Here is a 16,713-nt window from a genome sequence, read left to right as displayed (position 1 = left end):
CAGTTTGTTTTGTTTAACAACACCACTAGAGCACATTGATTTATTAATCAACTGCTATTGGATGTCACTTACTTGATCCTCTTCGTGCTAAGAAGCACATAAGACTGTAACCAGAGATCGCCACTGTTGCCTGTCTTTTGCCAGCTTCTCCAACAGCCCCCAGCTCAGACTGCCCTCCCTTGGATGTCAAGCATTTGGTAATTATGACATATAGTCTTAGAGAGGAAACCTGCTACATTTTTCCATTAGTAGCAAGGGACGTTTTATATCCACCATCCTATAGACAGGATAGCACATACCACAGCCTTTGATATACCAGTCGTGGTGCACTGGCTGGAACGAGAAATAGCTCAATGGGCCCACCGACAGGGATCGTTTCCACATTGACTGTGCATCAGGTGAATGCTTTATCCAGTGGACTACTTCCCTCAACCCCCCCCCCCCTCCCCCCGATTAATAAATCAATGTGATCTAATGGGGGTTTAATCCTGGACCAACTGTGTAGAGGCAAGTGCTTTATCCACTGGACTACTTCCCGCCACCTCAGCATTTACTAAGGCATAATACCAACATTTACAGTTTTAAAAAACTATCATCTCTCACCATCTTTTACATGTATTTATAGTATTGTTTACTGAAGGTAAATAAAAACAGACCTACAGTTTTAATATTTCATTAACATTTTAACATACAACATCAGTTACTTGTGCGGGGGCGGGACACAGCCCAGTGGTAAAGCACCCGCTCGAAGCCCGGTGTGTGTGGGATCGATTCCCGTCGGTGGGCTATTTTTCGTTCCAGCCAGTGCACCACGACTGGTATATCAAAGGCCATGGTATGTACTACGTTGTCTGTGGGATGGTGCATATAAAATATCCGTTGCTGTTAATCGAAAAGAATAGCCCATGAATAGGCAACAGCGGGTTTCCTCTCTCAATATCTGTGTGTGGTCCTTAACCATATGTCTGACGCCATATAACTGTAAATAAAATGTGTTGAGTGCGTCGTTAAATAAAATATTTCCTTTCTATTTCCTTTCATTTACTTATGCAAACTACAAACATAACTGCAGTTCTAATAAACTCACAATCTCATCTCGCCTTATAATGTTATTTACAGATGCAAACATTCAAACATACTTAATTTGTTTTAATATTTCATTAACATTTCAACATATAACACCATTTACTTACGCAAAATAGAAACATAACTACAGTTCTAATGAACTCACAATCTCATTTCACCTTATTATAACGTCATTTACAGATGCAAAATTCAAACATACATGTCCTACAGTTTTAATAAAATTCAGGCTATAGGATTTCAAGTTTCATGGGAAACACATTTTCTGTTCCATGCTTTGTGATCATGGGAACCTATCGGTAACTGTTTTAAAAATATTATTGTATAATATTATACATTATTTTCGTTGAATAGTCGTACTTGATATAATAATCATCATAGGAAAAAGATATTTCGGTTCCGTGATTTTATCAACAGGACACCGGAAACGATTGTTTCCGTAAATTCTGAAGACCAGAGCCCCGTTCCACAAAACGATCTTAGCGCTAAGATCACCTTAAGTGCACGTGTTAGCTGTGCAGTTACGGTGATCTTGGGGCTAAGAGCACCTTAAGTGCATATGTTAGCTGTGCAGTTACGGCGATCTTAGGACTAAGATCGCTTCGTGGAACGAGGCCCTGAAAATTATGTTGTACTGTCAGTGGTTATTGTTATTTGCCTGTGTACAACATACATGTTGCCATAATATGTTTTTATCCTGCAACCACTGTTTCTATTGACAGATTATGATGACTGATTAAAGCAAAGATATAAACATAATTATACAAGCAGATTATGACCTTTGACGTCACTCATATGACGTCACACGCATAGCTACATTACAAAATTGCTCATTTGACCTCTAAGTCATCGTACAATGTGGCAGATATAATAGCTTTTCCCCATAATTTTTATGATCTGCAAGATAAAAATAATAACTAGTTACTGACGTCGGATATCTGCTTTATCCTGTTCAGGCGGAATGAGAAATTCCGCTTGGCAGAGCCTGGCGAAATTTCCCATTCTTACCGTCACAGGATAAAGCAGATATCCGACGTCATTAACTAGTTGTTCTCTATGAATACAGAATCATGTCGCTTCAAGTAATCCCCTATTTTTCAATACTGTAAATATAGGCCTCCCAGACCTCCTATATTTCCTATATTTTTTTATAGGATCCTATAAAACTCCTATATTGAGATTCATTTCCTATATTTCCTATATTTGACTCAATTGCTTGGCCAAAATGCTGATGAATAAAATATGTTACTGAGTTATATTCGCAGTAAAAGGCGGCCAGCCTGTCAGAAACTGAGAAGATGCTTTGAATGTGTACCAGTGAATGTGCAAGCCTTGGTATATATTTGTTCAGGGTTGAAAATTAACATAAAAACCATGGTCGCCAGCAGGGCCAGTTGAAGAAAAATCTTACTGGCCCTTCTCAAATTCAACTAGCCCTCCAATTTAACTGCACAGCCAAAATCAAAACTAGAATGTTCTTTGTTGAATAATAACCATGTACATGTGTATATAGTCCATTTGTGTCGAAAGGAAACCGATGAATTGGCATGTAACTTCATAACGAATGAAGTTAAAATTCATAGTAGAAACATATTATTAAGTTTTAAACCCATACCAATCCAAATCACATTTAATTTAAAGAGAGAAAAAAAAATAGTCCAGTCCAGTTAAATAAAACTTTATAAGTTACCATTAAATGATGAGCAGGCGAGATTAAAGGATAAGTTTGTGTTTTTGGGTTTATTTTTTGTTTTTTTTTTTTTCTTTTACATTTGTTTTCTTTTTCCCGGCGATGAAAACGATACACGGAAGCCGCCAAAAACACCCTTGTGTTAGAACAGCCAAAGGTATGCTTTCACTCCGTTCCTCATGCAAACATACATTTTTTGTCCCGTTTGCATCTTGTTTCATTTGGGGTGTGTTGAAGGAATTTTTTTCTTTTACCAGAGTCTTGTCGAAGAACAGGAAAACAAAAAAAAAAAAAAAAAGAAATAAATAAAGTACTAACAACCCAGGACGGTAACAAATCTCTTCACTTCATTCTGATAATGCATCCAAAGAGACAAAGGAAACTGCGTTTGTTTATAGTATAATTAGGCTGGGAATGAGCCTGTCTTCATTTGTGCCCTTTGTGAGAGGTGGTTTTAAAAACTTGGAGAACTCTCCACTAAAGGATCTCGTTGGAGCGTGGCTGTCCTAAAGCCGAGGCAATAGATAAAGATTCATGGGAATTTCATCCACTATTTTTTGGAAAAAATACCCAATCGACTCTGCATTCGTACATGGGCTTAACTCTGTCCGTATAGGCAGCAAGGGATCTTTTATTTGGGTGTGCATCCCACAGGCAGGATAGCACAAACCCATGGCCTTTGTTGAAACCAGTTATGGGATCACACCGGGGTCGGTGCAAGTGGTTTACACCTAACCCATTGGAGGCCTTGCCGGAGCACTCACATCAGGGTTTTTGAAGTCGGTATCTGGATTAAAAACCCATGCCTCGACTGGGATCCGAACCCAGTACCTACCCAGCCTGTAGACCGATGGCCCTAACCCCTAGTGCCCACCGAGGCCGTGTAAATATGATTAATACATGTAATAATGTCAAAAAGTAGGTCTACTAAATAATTATGGCGTATCCAGTCCATTAATCCGACAACTTTCAAACCCCCCACCCCCCCCCCACCGCCCCCCCCCCCCCCCAAAAAAAAAACATAAAGTGTTTGCAATACGTTTCAAGCTATATTTTTTTTAAAGCCTCGGACCAAAATCTCAGAAACTGAGGCCGAGTCTGGTAAGTTCTGGCGTTTTATAATGTTTGTCTGTTGCCAGATCTGTAGTTTCGCTGCCAGCACACAATATCGGTGTGGTTTTTGTCACATTCGATTTTCAGTTTTCAGTGGCATTAATTTTTTTCCACCCTGGTACCATATTAACCAGTTTTTTCTTAAAATCAATGGTCCCCCAAACGGACTGCCTGTATGAAATTCATAGTCGCCCATAGCTAATAAAGGTTGCTACGGGCAACCGGGCAACTGCTAATTTTCAACCTTGTTTGTTGAGGTAGTACATGGTATCTTGTGTACATATGCAAGGTAAGAACATACCATTAGTAATGTAAATGTCTGTAAAAATCTGTTAAAATGCCTATAATCATGATAATCGGTCCAAATTTTCCTATAAAACTCCTATATTTTGGTATGCAAATTCCTATATTTCTTATATTTTAATATGTACAAGTGGCTGGGAGGCCTGTAAATATATCTGATCATTTTTTGTTGTTGTTCACAGTCATTTCTGTTTGTGTGAAATGGAGACAATTAATTTTCATGTGATTTGTATTAGCACTTCTAGGCGTCGTAAGGATATCTGAACGATATCAGAGGATGCCATGTGATGGCAAGAACATTAAATTAATGTGGTTTTTTCAACTGTCGATGCCGGATTTTGCCATTGTTGTAATGATACATCTTGCCAGTGTCCGAAATAAGCACTTGTCCGTTTGTCCTGACAAGCGAAAATCTGCTCGGACAGACTAAATGTACCTTGGTGGTTGTTCGGTGGACAAGTGAAAATGTTCAGTGCAGTTTCATTTTAAGCAATGAAAAACATTGTTCTTGTACTTGAATAGAACAAACTTTATTTGGACAAATAAAAATATTGTTGGACAAGTAGATTTTTAGATGTATTTGTCTGGTGGACTAGTGAAAAATTCTCCTTATTTCTATCACTGCTTGCTACATAATATCTTGGTATCACAACTGAACTACGACAATAAAATTGTTTTACCATGATTGTTATTTATTTACATGATTTTGCGTTGTTAAACAACTGTGTTTTGTTTATAAATAAACATGTCGATGGGCCCATCTCGTTCCAAACAGTGCATGTGTCACAGGTTTCCTCTCTAAGACTATATGTCAAAATTAACAAATGTTTGACATCCAATAGCCGATGATTAATAAATCAATGTTCTCTCTTTTTTTCTTTTTTTTTAAACCATGTTTAAAGAAAAATATTGACAATATGTTAAGGCCCTTAATACATGTATTTAATTTTGTTGGGTATACATGTACTATACTGACACTAATACATTTAAAACAAAACAAAACCAGTCAGGTATGCAGGTGACACAAGCTTTTGTCATATCCTATTCATGGGGTGCCACGTAGCCAAGTGGTAATACCCTCGCTTGATGCGCGGTCTGTCTGGGATTGATCCATTGGGCTATTTCTCGTTCCATCCAGTGCTACTGCTACTAAATAAAAAATCTGGTTTTCTCTCTAAAAATATCAAAATTACCAAATATTTGATATTCAGTAGCCAGTGATTAATAAAGTTAGTTTGTTTTGTTTAACGACGCCACTAGAACACATTGATTTAGTAATCATCAGCTATTGGATGTCAAACATTTAATAATTGTGATATATAATCTTAGAGAGGAAACCCACTAAATTTTTTCATTAATAGCAAGGGATATTTTATATGCACCATCCCACAGACAGGATAGCACAAACCACAGCCTTTGATATACCAGTTGTGGTACACTGGCTGGAACGACAAATAGCTCAATGGGCCCACTGGCGGGGATCGATCCCACATCGACTGCGCATCAGGCGAATGCTTTTTCAACTGGACTATTTCGCAACCCCCCCCCCCCCCCCCCCCCCCCCCCCCCAATGATTAATAATTCAATGTGATCTAGTGGTGTTGTTAAACAAAATAAAATTTCACGGATGCATCAGTGACACCGATTATATTTGTTGTAAGTGAAACATTTAATTTCAGGGAATTTTTGTATGCAGTTTGTTTTGTTTAACGACATCACTAGAGCACATTGATTAATTAATCATCGGTTATTGGATGTCAAATATTTTGATGTTCTGACACATAATCATCAGTGGAAACCTGCTACATCTTTCCTAATGCAGAAAAGGATCTTTTATGTGCACTTTCCCATAGACAGGAAAGCACATATCACAGCCTTTGACCAGTTGTGGTGTACTGGTTGGAACGAGAAAAAACATCAGTCAGTTGAATGGATCCACCGAGGTGGTTCGATCCTGCGACGCAAGCACCTCAAACAGGCACTCATTTGACTGAGCTAAATCCCGCCTCGGTTGTATGCAATACATCTATCTGACCTAGTAGGTTGGCGGTGCATGGGGAGAGGGCAGTTGCTCCCCTGAGAATCTCACCTCTTTTTTTTTCTTTTTACTCCAGAAAATAGCATACACATCTCGGGGTTTAATGTGTATCACTGTATAGTGTTTCATTTGTTTATAAAACGTTGTGCGCCCCCTAGGATTTTGATCAGGGTACGGCCCTGTTTGGGGATGACACATGAGGCGCACGCTATTTACCTTTTGTGTTTTACTATATATAGACATTTTTAAATTGCGTTTCTACACACCTATGGAACATCTCCAGCATAACGTGTTCTCCCAGTTTAGATACCTCTCCTACTAAATATATACATTTTTAAAATGGGATTCTACACACCAATCGAACACCCACAAGGATATAACGTTCTTCCTACGACCATGTACTCTGGGGTACTGTTTTGTTATATCGATTTATTCAAATTGCTGATTCTCGGACTGCACGTGCAGCGGTACGTGCCTGAACAATTGATAGGTGTGTTTATGTCAACTTTAGTCAGAACGTGTTATTGTTCTGCATTTTGGACTCTATCATGCCGGTTACCGTTTCCTTGTTTGGGCAGTCTCGAGGCGTCTTTTGGGCGTTCCATCGTCGATACACGACGACGGTTAAGTGTCCTGCATGTCAAGGTCATGCCGTATGATTAACGTGCACATTCAGAACAAGCTGTTGTAACAAACGCCTGTCATGGGCGTAAGCGTTGGCTCTGGTCGGCTCCTCCGCCCAGGACAGGAAAATGTTTCGGGGGGGGGAGAAGGGTCGTCAGCGCTGGCATGGGTAAGGGAGTACAAGCAGCCCGACAAGGGTCGGTAGCAGGTGAGGGGTTTGTTTTGGTGCTGTTGACTTCGCAAATGTCTTGCAAGATTAAAGTCAAATAGAAAATGTTGCGTATTTCCTTGAGGATAATTTGACGCATATTAGAACGGTTGGCCGAAATTGAAATGGAGCTAATTGGTTGAATTGTCTTATAGTAGTAGGTCGAAAGGTAGCTCCTTGTTGGAACCTTTCTGGTGCAGAACCTTGCCTTCATGGAGGCTGTGGTGGTTTGACTCGCATAGAAGTGTCCTGCTAACTCGACAAACGTTTTATTTGATTGGCTGTTGTGTTTTGGACTGAGCCACTAATTAAGACTGGTGAGTCCCAGTGCAGTTCCGAATGTGGATAAGATTTAAATTCATATTAGCATTACTACGAAACATCTATATAGGGTTGAAAACGAATCATTACGCGTTTTTACATGGATTACAACCAATTTTGCGCTTAGAATGATGGGGGGGGGGGGGGGGGGGGGGAATGGTAAAAAGGTATCAGGTTAGCACATTTTGCCCGAATATCTATATAATGTTTGCCCGAATTTGAGGATTTGCCCTGTGTCGTACGCTTATGCGTCCGAATGTTAAAGACTTCAACCCAAATTTGAGTACTAAGGAGTCAACTGGTCCCTGTGTCGTACGCTTATGGTGAATGGTTCATTGAGCAATAGGACACATTTAATGATGTCAGCAAGATTGTTCCCTCCCTATTCTACACCCACACCCCAGGAGCGTCGGAAGCAATTAAAAGTTGGTACGGCCATGAAAGCAGTGTATATGATGAGATATATACTAATATGCGAGCGCAATAGGGAGAGAGAGAGAGAGAGAGAGAGAGAGAGAGAGAGAGAGAGAGAGAGAGAGAGAGAGAGAGAGAGAGAGAGAGAGAGAGAGAGAGAGAGAGAGAGAGAGAGAGAAAACCCACACCGTTCCTGGCCCCAAAAGTGCAGGGTTTCTAGATTATGGTAGCCCCATTCCCATAGCTAGTGATATTCGGTGTTGGGCTAGTAAATAACTACTATTGCCATGCCCGACGGCTAGTAAAAAGAAATTGTCAGATGTTGCAGTTTAGTCTATTTTGTAAATATGAATATCCTGACCCACCCCAACCCACAATGTTAGTGTTTTTATGGTCTATTTCCCTCTTTAGGTGACATAATATGTCTGATTATTACTATTATTTAGTAAAATTGTATTAACTTAAAGCAAAGTATGGCTACTGAATTTTTAATCTTGGTTAGTACATTTTTGAAATCGCTGATCCCATGGCAGCATGATGGCTAGTTGATTTTAAAAAAATCCTAGAAGCCCTGAAGTGGTACGGCCATGGCCGTACCGGCCGTTCTGCTTCCGACGCCCCTGCACCCATCCCCTTTCTGCATGGAATAAGAACTTTCATTCATTTCAACTTATTTTCGTGCTTATATCCAATTAAGGTTCAAGCACACTGTCCTGTGCACACCTCAACTATCTGGGCTGTCTGTCCAGGACAGTGGGTTGATGGGGTCAGAGAGAAGTCGCTCTGGTGGGAGTCGGTACCGGGCTGCGAACCCAGTAATCATCAGCCATATGTTCGTGACACCACTGAGGCCGGTAATCAAAACTGATATGTAACTTTTTATTACCCAATATTGGCCTCCTACGTTCACTGCTCCTTCTGATGGCCTCCGATATTCATTTAGAGTTACGTTTCCTTGAGAAGAAGGTCGTGTTAACAAAAACATTGGATAGAATTCCTACGTTTTTGACGTTTGTGTTCGTGGTAACATCTTGGTATCGTATACACTAATTGATCCATATTGTGTTTAGTAAAATAAGTATTAAGGCAGTGGCAAACAGCGGTAATTTCTCTTTATCTGTTTGTTTACATTTTTTGGGTGGTTTGACATGGTAATGTTTTTTGTTTGTTTTGTTTACGTAATTCTTACCATATCCTGTATTCGTGACAACTTCCTTGAATCATTTATTGCAATTTGTATGTTTGTTATCATTTTAAAATAATAATTTCATCAAATAATGTGACTACAGCCCACTCATGACGTTATTCATATAGAGATTATGGAAATACAAAATAAATATGAGGTTTATTTACATTGAATATTATATTTGTTTACTATCATGAATCACCATAGTCCAGACTCCATAGTGCACGGAGCACATTAAAGGAACAGATACTAAGGTTGACGACAGTAATTTTTCACACCTTGGGTTTTGCTTCGTACATAACAATTAAAAGCTAACCAATAGTAATTTTTTAAAGGGACAACTGAGTTTGCTGCAACTTTTACGGTGTTATCGACTAACAGAGACCTTTTAACGATTGTAATTACATATATAAAATATATTTTTCAGCATAAAATATTAGTGGCTATACAGGCATATTAAACATGTTTCTGATCGTTCTTATATTTTTAATAGGTTAAATTTCATTTTATTTCCTAAAATATTAATTTTTTCGTATGTACGAATTTATTTCAAAACAGAATCCAGTTTGGGCTCCTTACAAATATTAAGACGACCAGAAACACATTGAATGTACAGACACTGATATTCTAGACAAGAAAATATATTTTCATATGTCAGTTTAATCGTAGAAATATTTTATTAGTCAGAAACATCTTACTGGGTACAGGCTGAAACTAGGATCTGCGCCTTTAACTCAATACTTTTCTTAATGTGCAGTGTGAATTGTTTCCATCTATTTAGCAAATTTAAACTGACGGGGAGTTTTGAAGGTTGTCGTTGGAAGATTTATTTTGTTAATAATGGTGCAAGTACTTCAGTCGGGATTTAGTGAGTACGGTAGATTATACATTTTTGGTTTGTGTGTCCATTTGTTGCACCATTTCGGTTGAGAAGTGGTTGAACTATGGTGTCACAAATTTTGAATACCAGCTATTTGTAGGGTAATGTAACAATTTTCGGATATAGAAAGAACTACGCTTTCTTTTTATGTCCATTCGGACTAGAATCATCATTACTCCTAAAGTCTGAACCACATTGTTAACACATCAGCCTCAGTGGTGTCGTGGTTAGCAGGACACAATATTTCATGCAAACCGCCGTTCTGTTCGCATGTCGGTTACGTAAAATTAAATTTACGCAAACCGCAAATCGGTTACGTCGTGACCTGTAGACGTTCAGAAATTAAAACTTACAGACTTCACGATTACAGGAAGTTTATTAACGCAGACATACTACTAGTATTCCAACCAATCTTTCCAGTAGACAACACTATATTGCAACGGTTGTAACTTGCGACCAAAGGCTCAGAATAGAGACGAGCCAAACGTTTTAAAGAAATATGCACGGACCGCTAATGCGCCTAAATTATCTGCTGCTATTTTATCTCTAAAGGAATATATGTAGACATAATATTGGATTGCCTTTAATTTTACAAAGGTTGAAAACGGTTTTAATGTAAACAAAAATGCAAAAAGGTCACAAAAGCTGAAAAATACTAACATCGCATAATGAGCTTTAAATAACAAACATTTGGAACGTCACTGTAGTAGAGAAGTACCAGTGATAAAGTGAAAGTAGCATTGCCAACGCAAAATATCCGTGTCAAATTGTGGTCTTTCTTTTTATGTTGTTATAAGATTTATTTTTATTAATCTAATCATGCACCAATGAGTAGCCTGTTTTGTAGTTTAGAGGGACTGGACATTTGTTGTTTGGGTTTTTGGTGTTTTTTTTTTTAATCTGCTGTATACTAAATTTTACATATCAGTGACAAATGGTAGCCTTTATTTGTTATTTATAAAAGAAAATTATTAGTCTAATCATGCACCAGGGAATGGGCATTTTTCCTCCAAATGTATCTATTTTGTTTCAGTACTGGGCTGATATTTAATCCTTTTACAATAGTGTCAACTTCCACAAGCTGCACAAAGGTTTTAGAATACGGTGGCCCGATGCCCGAGGACAGTGGTTTTTAGATTCGGGCAACTAAAAATTACTTTTTGTGATCCCGATGGCAAGTGGTGAATGATAATAATAATAATAATAATAATAAATCTACAACGCTACGATCGTACGAAAACAAAAGAAACTTCTGCAAGTCACTTCTTTCGATTTGTAAGCATTAAAGAAACTGTTTTCTGTTTTATAAAACGTTCTCTTTTGTATTTTGTTTTAACTTTATGTTTGAGCTAAAAATTATGTATTTAAAATATAATTTCAACGTAACTTTGAGGTAACCGATGAGGTAATCTACAGGTTACGCAAATATAATTCACGTAACAATTGGTTACCTAGGTAAAAACCACGTGAACCGACTTCCGGTTACCTCAGATTTTGAAATATTGTCCCCTGGTTAGGCTATCGGTCTACAGGCTGGTAGGTACTGGGTTCAGATCCCAGTCGTGGCATTGAATTTTTAATCCAGATACCGACTCCAAACCCTGAGTGAGTGCGTCTTTAAAATGTTATCACACATATATGTGTTAACTGTATGTGTTATCATAAATAACAAATGATATTCTCACCAACGGGTGGGTAAGAAATTGCTTATCCATCAATCAAGTTTGACTTTCATGATGGTAATTTACCCATGTTTCACAGAGTTATGGCCTTTGAAGTTACAAGATTAAAAAAAATTAACCCGCTATTAAGAATCCAGTATCGTCCCTGGAAAATAAAGTTTTTGTTGCTATTTTTTTTCAGCATCATGGGTCGGATATTCCTGAAACATCTAGGAGGCACGAGAATATTTTCCTGCGCAAGTTGTGAAACTCCGCTAACGAACCGAGCACAACTAATATCTACGAGATTCACAGGTTCGTCTTCATAGCATACAATTACAGGGCCTCTAGATTCATGTAGCCCCATTCTCATGGCTAGTGATAGTCATTGTTGGGCTAGTAAATAACTACTATTGCCATGCCCGACGGCTAGTGAAAAAGGAAGTAAAATGTTGCAGTTAAGTCTGTAAGTTTGTAAATATGAATATCCTGACCCCACCCCAACTCCCAATTTTAGTGTTTTTAATATCTATCTCCCTCTTTAGGTGATAGATCTGATTATATTTATTATTTAGAAACATTGTATTAACTTAATGTAAAGTAGGGCTAGTTAATTTTTAATCGTGGCTAGTAAATTTTAAAAATCACTGATCCCATGGATAGTGGATTAATTTTTTTTTCTAGAAGCCCTGATTTATTGAATATTAAATCTATTATCTCTCTTCACTATATTATACCTAGGGCCTCCACGAGTCCTAAACATTGGACTCTAGTACTTGAGGGTCAAAGTCGACCCGGATCCGAGTACCCCAGGGTTAGCTCTGGCACTCACCAAATTCACCAATTGCAAATTTTGAAAGCAGTTGGCGAATTTTATTTTAATTTTGGGGAAAAAAATCGTATAATAATTTGTTTAGAAAATAACTCTTGAATTCTGCAGTTTTTGAAGACAATTTGGCGAAATGTTTTGCTCACCCAGAGCTAGTTTTGGTACCTGACACTTACACTAGATGATAAGCAGACTAAACACTAAAGTAAACTGGCATTATGCATCTTCATTCCAGCATTGACCGGCCTCGGTGGCGTCGTGGCAGGCCATCGGTCTACAGGCTGGTAGGCACTGGGTTCGGATCCCAGTCGAGGCATGGGATTTTTAATCCAGATACCAACTCCAAACCCAGAGTGAGTGCTCCGCAAGGCTCAGTGGGTAGGTGTAAACCCCACTTGCACCGACCAGTGATCCATAACTGGTTCAACAAAGGCCATGGTTTGTGCTATCCTGCCTGTGGGAAGCGCAAATAAAAGATCCCTTGCTGCCAATCGGAAGAGTAGCCCATGTAGTGGCGACAGTTGGTTTCCTCTCAAAATCTGTGTGGTCTTGAACCATATGTCTGACGCCATATAACCGTAAATAAAATGTGTTGAGTGCGTCGTTAAATAAAACACTTCTTTCTTTTCCAGCACTGAACATGGATGCCAAATCATGTCATTGCATTGCATACATTCGACTTTTGTTCTCCCTTCATATCGTATAGCCCTATAATGCAACCGGCAGTAAGCATTTGGCAAAATGACGTCAAAAATATATAATTAAATGAGAGTGCTCTTCCTTGCATGGGTATTTGAGTCCTATGAACGGACTCGAGTCTTGCTAGACTCGACCCGTGTCCTGAGTACTCTAGTACTCATGGAGACCCTAATAATAACATCATTTACTAATACAAAATACAAACATGCCTACAGTTTGAATAAACTCACAATCTCACCTCACCATATTATAATTATATCATTTACTAATTATAGAATATTAAACAAGCTTCCATTTTAAATCATGTTTATGTCCTGAGTAAAATAATTTTCAGTTGCCACGAGCTTTAGTGAGTGACAATAAAAATTATTTCACGAGAGACATTTAATCATAAAACGAAATCGTAGCGAGTTTAATATCCTATTTATTGCCCATAATCGAACATAATTGTTATCATTCAACTTGTTTTGGTTGATTTTCCTGTAAGGTTGTATTACGCCAATTGATGATGTCACGAAGTGTTGCATCCCACTTGGCGTTCTAACCGGACATCTCACTGTGATAAGTACCAAGATATTTTTAACCATAGGGGTAATAGTACAAAATAGTACAAAATGCAAACACACCTACACTTTTCATAAACTCTTCAATCTCACCTCACCATATTATAACATCGTTTACAAATACAAAATACAAATACAACTATAGTTTTAATAAACTCACAATCTTGCCGCACCATATTATAACAATTGCTGTTGGTGCTGTCATTAATTTTGAGCCCTTGGGTAAGACATTTAATTCCGCGGGGCGGGACGTAGCCCAGTGGTAAAGCGCCCACTTGATGCGTGGTTGGTCTAGGCTCGATCTCCATCGGTGGACCCATTGAGCTATTTCTCGTCCCAGCCAGGACTCCACAACTGGTGTAACAAAGGCCATGGTATGTACTATCCTGTCTATGGGATGGTGCATATAAAAGATCCCTTGCTGCTAATCGAAAAGAGTAGCCCATGAAGTGATGACAGCGGGTTTCCTCTCTCAATATCTGTGTGGTCATTAAGCATGACTGATGCCATATAACCGTAAATAAAATGTGTTGAGTGCATCGTTAAATAAAACATCTTTCTTTCTTTCTTTGCTTGTCAATCATGAAGTGAAATAAAACTTGGTTCGACTTTAGAGCTGACACATTGGAAGACTTCCAGTTGGGGTAAGCTTGTCGACCATGAACAATCGAAAAGAGTAGCCCATGAAGTGGCGACAGCAGATTTCCTCTCTCAATATCTGTGACGCCATATAACCGTAAAATGTGTTGAGTGTGTCGTTAAATAAACATTTCCTTACTTTTTTTGTTTTGTTTTAGGGGCCACGGGACGAGCGTTTCTGTTTAACCAAGTTGTGAATCTCAACTACAGCGAGGTACAGGACCGCGTCATGCTGACCGGACGCCACATGGTGCGCGACGTGTCGTGCAAGAACTGTGATGCAAAACTTGGCTGGATTTACGAATTTGCCACAGAGGACAACCAGAAATACAAAGAAGGTCGAGTGATTCTCGAGCGTGCCCTTGTCACGGAAAGTGAGGGTTTCGAGGAGCATGTGGGCAATGAGAGCTGATTATAGGAAGGAGGCAGCTGACTTGGACATTTCAGCCAGAACTGATTAAAGAAAAAACAACAAAAAACTTGTTGACGAGAGACAAGTTTTACGGCACAGACAGTCGCGGTTTAATAGAATTGCGAAAACATCCCCACAGAAAATCATTTATGAATTAATGATTTTGTTACCTGGGTTACCCCTGTCTGTTCACTAAAACTTGATGGGTTTTGGATCGGTTACCCCTGTCTTTTCATTAAAACTTAATGGGTTTTAGATCGGTTACCTCTGTCTTTTCATTAAAACTTGATGGGTTTTAGATCGGTTACTCCTGTCTTTTCATTAAAACTTGATGGGTTTTGGATCGGTTACCCCTGTCTTTTCATTAAAACTTGATGGGTTTTAGATCGGTTAATCCTGTCTTTTCATTAAAACTTGATGGGTTTTGGATCGGTTACCCCTGTCTTTTCATTAAAACTTGATGGGTTTTGGATCGGTTACCCCTGTCTTTTCATTAAAACTTGATGGGTTTTGGATCGGTTACCCTTGTCTGTTCACTAAAACTTGATGGGTTTTGGATCGGTTACCCCTGTCTTTTCACTAAAACTTGATGGGTTTGGATCGGTTACCCCTGTCTGTGTACTAAAACTTGATGGGTTTTGGATCGGTTACTCCTGTCTGTTCATTAAAACTTGATGGGTTTTGGATCGGTTACTCCTGTCTGTTCATTAAAACTTGATGGGTTTTGGATCGGTTACTCCTGTCTGTTCACTAAAACTTGATGGGGTTTTAGATCGGTTACCCCTGTCTGTTTACTAAAACTTGATGGGTTTTGGATCGGTTACTCCTGTCTGTTCACTAAAACTTGATGAGTTTTAGATCGGGTTACCCCTGTCTGTTCACTAAAACTTGATGGGTTTTGGATCGGTTACTCCTGTCTGTTCACTAAAACTTGATGGGGTTTTAGATCGGTTACCCCTGTCTGTTCATTAAAACTTGATGTGTTTTGGATCAGTTACTCCTGTCTTTTCACTAAAACTTGATTGGATAGGTTACACCTGTCTTTTACTGTCACGGTTTACTGTTGCGTTTTAATATGATTGAAAAACAGCTGCATAAAAATAATTTCTAGATTAATGATTTTGTCCCCTGGGTTACTGCTGTCTTTTCATTAAAACTTGATGGATTTTGAGCGGTTTACAGTCCAGTTTAATAGGATTGTGAAAACAACTTCTTAAAAAATCATTTCTAGATTAATGATTTTGTCCCCTGTTATGTTAAAGGCATATTGTCACAGACCACTGACCTATTTAATTGCCTAACAAAGTATTACCTGAACAAAAATAATTTGATTTGTCCCTAAATGTACTTTATTCAACCATCTTCATAACCACCATACTCCATTTATTAATGATATTTTGTAAATATAATTGAATTATGGCAATAGTCCATAATTCAAAAACTAAAATTGTCGAGAGGGTTGACATGGATTTCACTCCATCATGGTTCAGTTAAGGTGATGCGATAGCTAGATTTGGCTTCCAACAATTAATGAAATTTTTATTTATTATCCATTTTTAGAGAAATAAGGTCCTTAAATCGTGTCAGTATGCCTTTAATGAAGCTTTGTGGGATCGCACCAACCCCAATTTCCTCACCCACATATCGATTTTCTGATTTCATTTTGAAATGTCGTACAACTGTTTGCTCAAATGTTAAGATTTTTTTTAGCTGTTTGGGAGGCTCAATTGTTTTTGTAAGCAATTATACTTAGTAAATAGAGTATAACTAGTGAATGACAGGATATCGACTTTATCCTGTGAAAGTAAGAATTTCTCATTCAGCCTGAAGAGGATAAAGTTGATATCCTTGTCATTAACTCTACTTATTAACTTTATCCTGCAGACCATAAAAATTAAGGGAAAAAAGCTATTATTTTTGTTATTTCAGCTATTTTGTACGATGATCTAGAGGTCAAATGAGTGATTTTGTAATGTTGCTATGTCTGTGACGTCACATGAGTGACGTCAAAAGTCATAATCTGTCATCTAATTAGCCAACAGAAACAGTG

The 16,713-nt window shown here is 38.4% G+C and overlaps 1 protein-coding gene across 2 annotated transcripts; it reads left to right on the top strand.

The window, feature by feature from the left end:
- Nucleotides 1-8,759: 8,759 nt before the first annotated feature.
- On the top strand, nucleotides 8,760-16,032 carry LOC121386601 (protein yippee-like 5). 2 transcript variants are annotated; one of them, XM_041517554.1, is made up of 3 exons: nucleotides 8,760-8,828; nucleotides 11,724-11,836; nucleotides 14,410-16,032. In XM_041517554.1, the coding sequence occupies exons 2-3, from the start codon at nucleotides 11,728-11,730 to the stop codon at nucleotides 14,661-14,663; spliced, it is 363 nt and encodes a 120-aa protein (XP_041373488.1). In that variant the 5' UTR covers nucleotides 8,760-8,828; nucleotides 11,724-11,727; the 3' UTR covers nucleotides 14,664-16,032. The 2 variants fall into 2 exon arrangements, with proteins under 2 accessions (XP_041373488.1, XP_041373487.1); XM_041517553.1 differs by having other exon boundaries at nucleotides 8,771-8,896.
- The last annotated feature ends 681 nt before the right edge of the window (nucleotides 16,033-16,713 follow it).

The sequence above is a fragment of the Gigantopelta aegis genome, chromosome 12, assembly GCF_016097555.1.
Source record: "Gigantopelta aegis isolate Gae_Host chromosome 12, Gae_host_genome, whole genome shotgun sequence".
In the NCBI taxonomy this organism is placed as follows: Eukaryota; Metazoa; Mollusca; class Gastropoda; order Neomphalida; family Peltospiridae; genus Gigantopelta; species Gigantopelta aegis.
The sequence above is the reverse complement of the archived record's forward strand: the minus strand, read 5'-3'. Positions and strand labels throughout refer to the sequence as shown.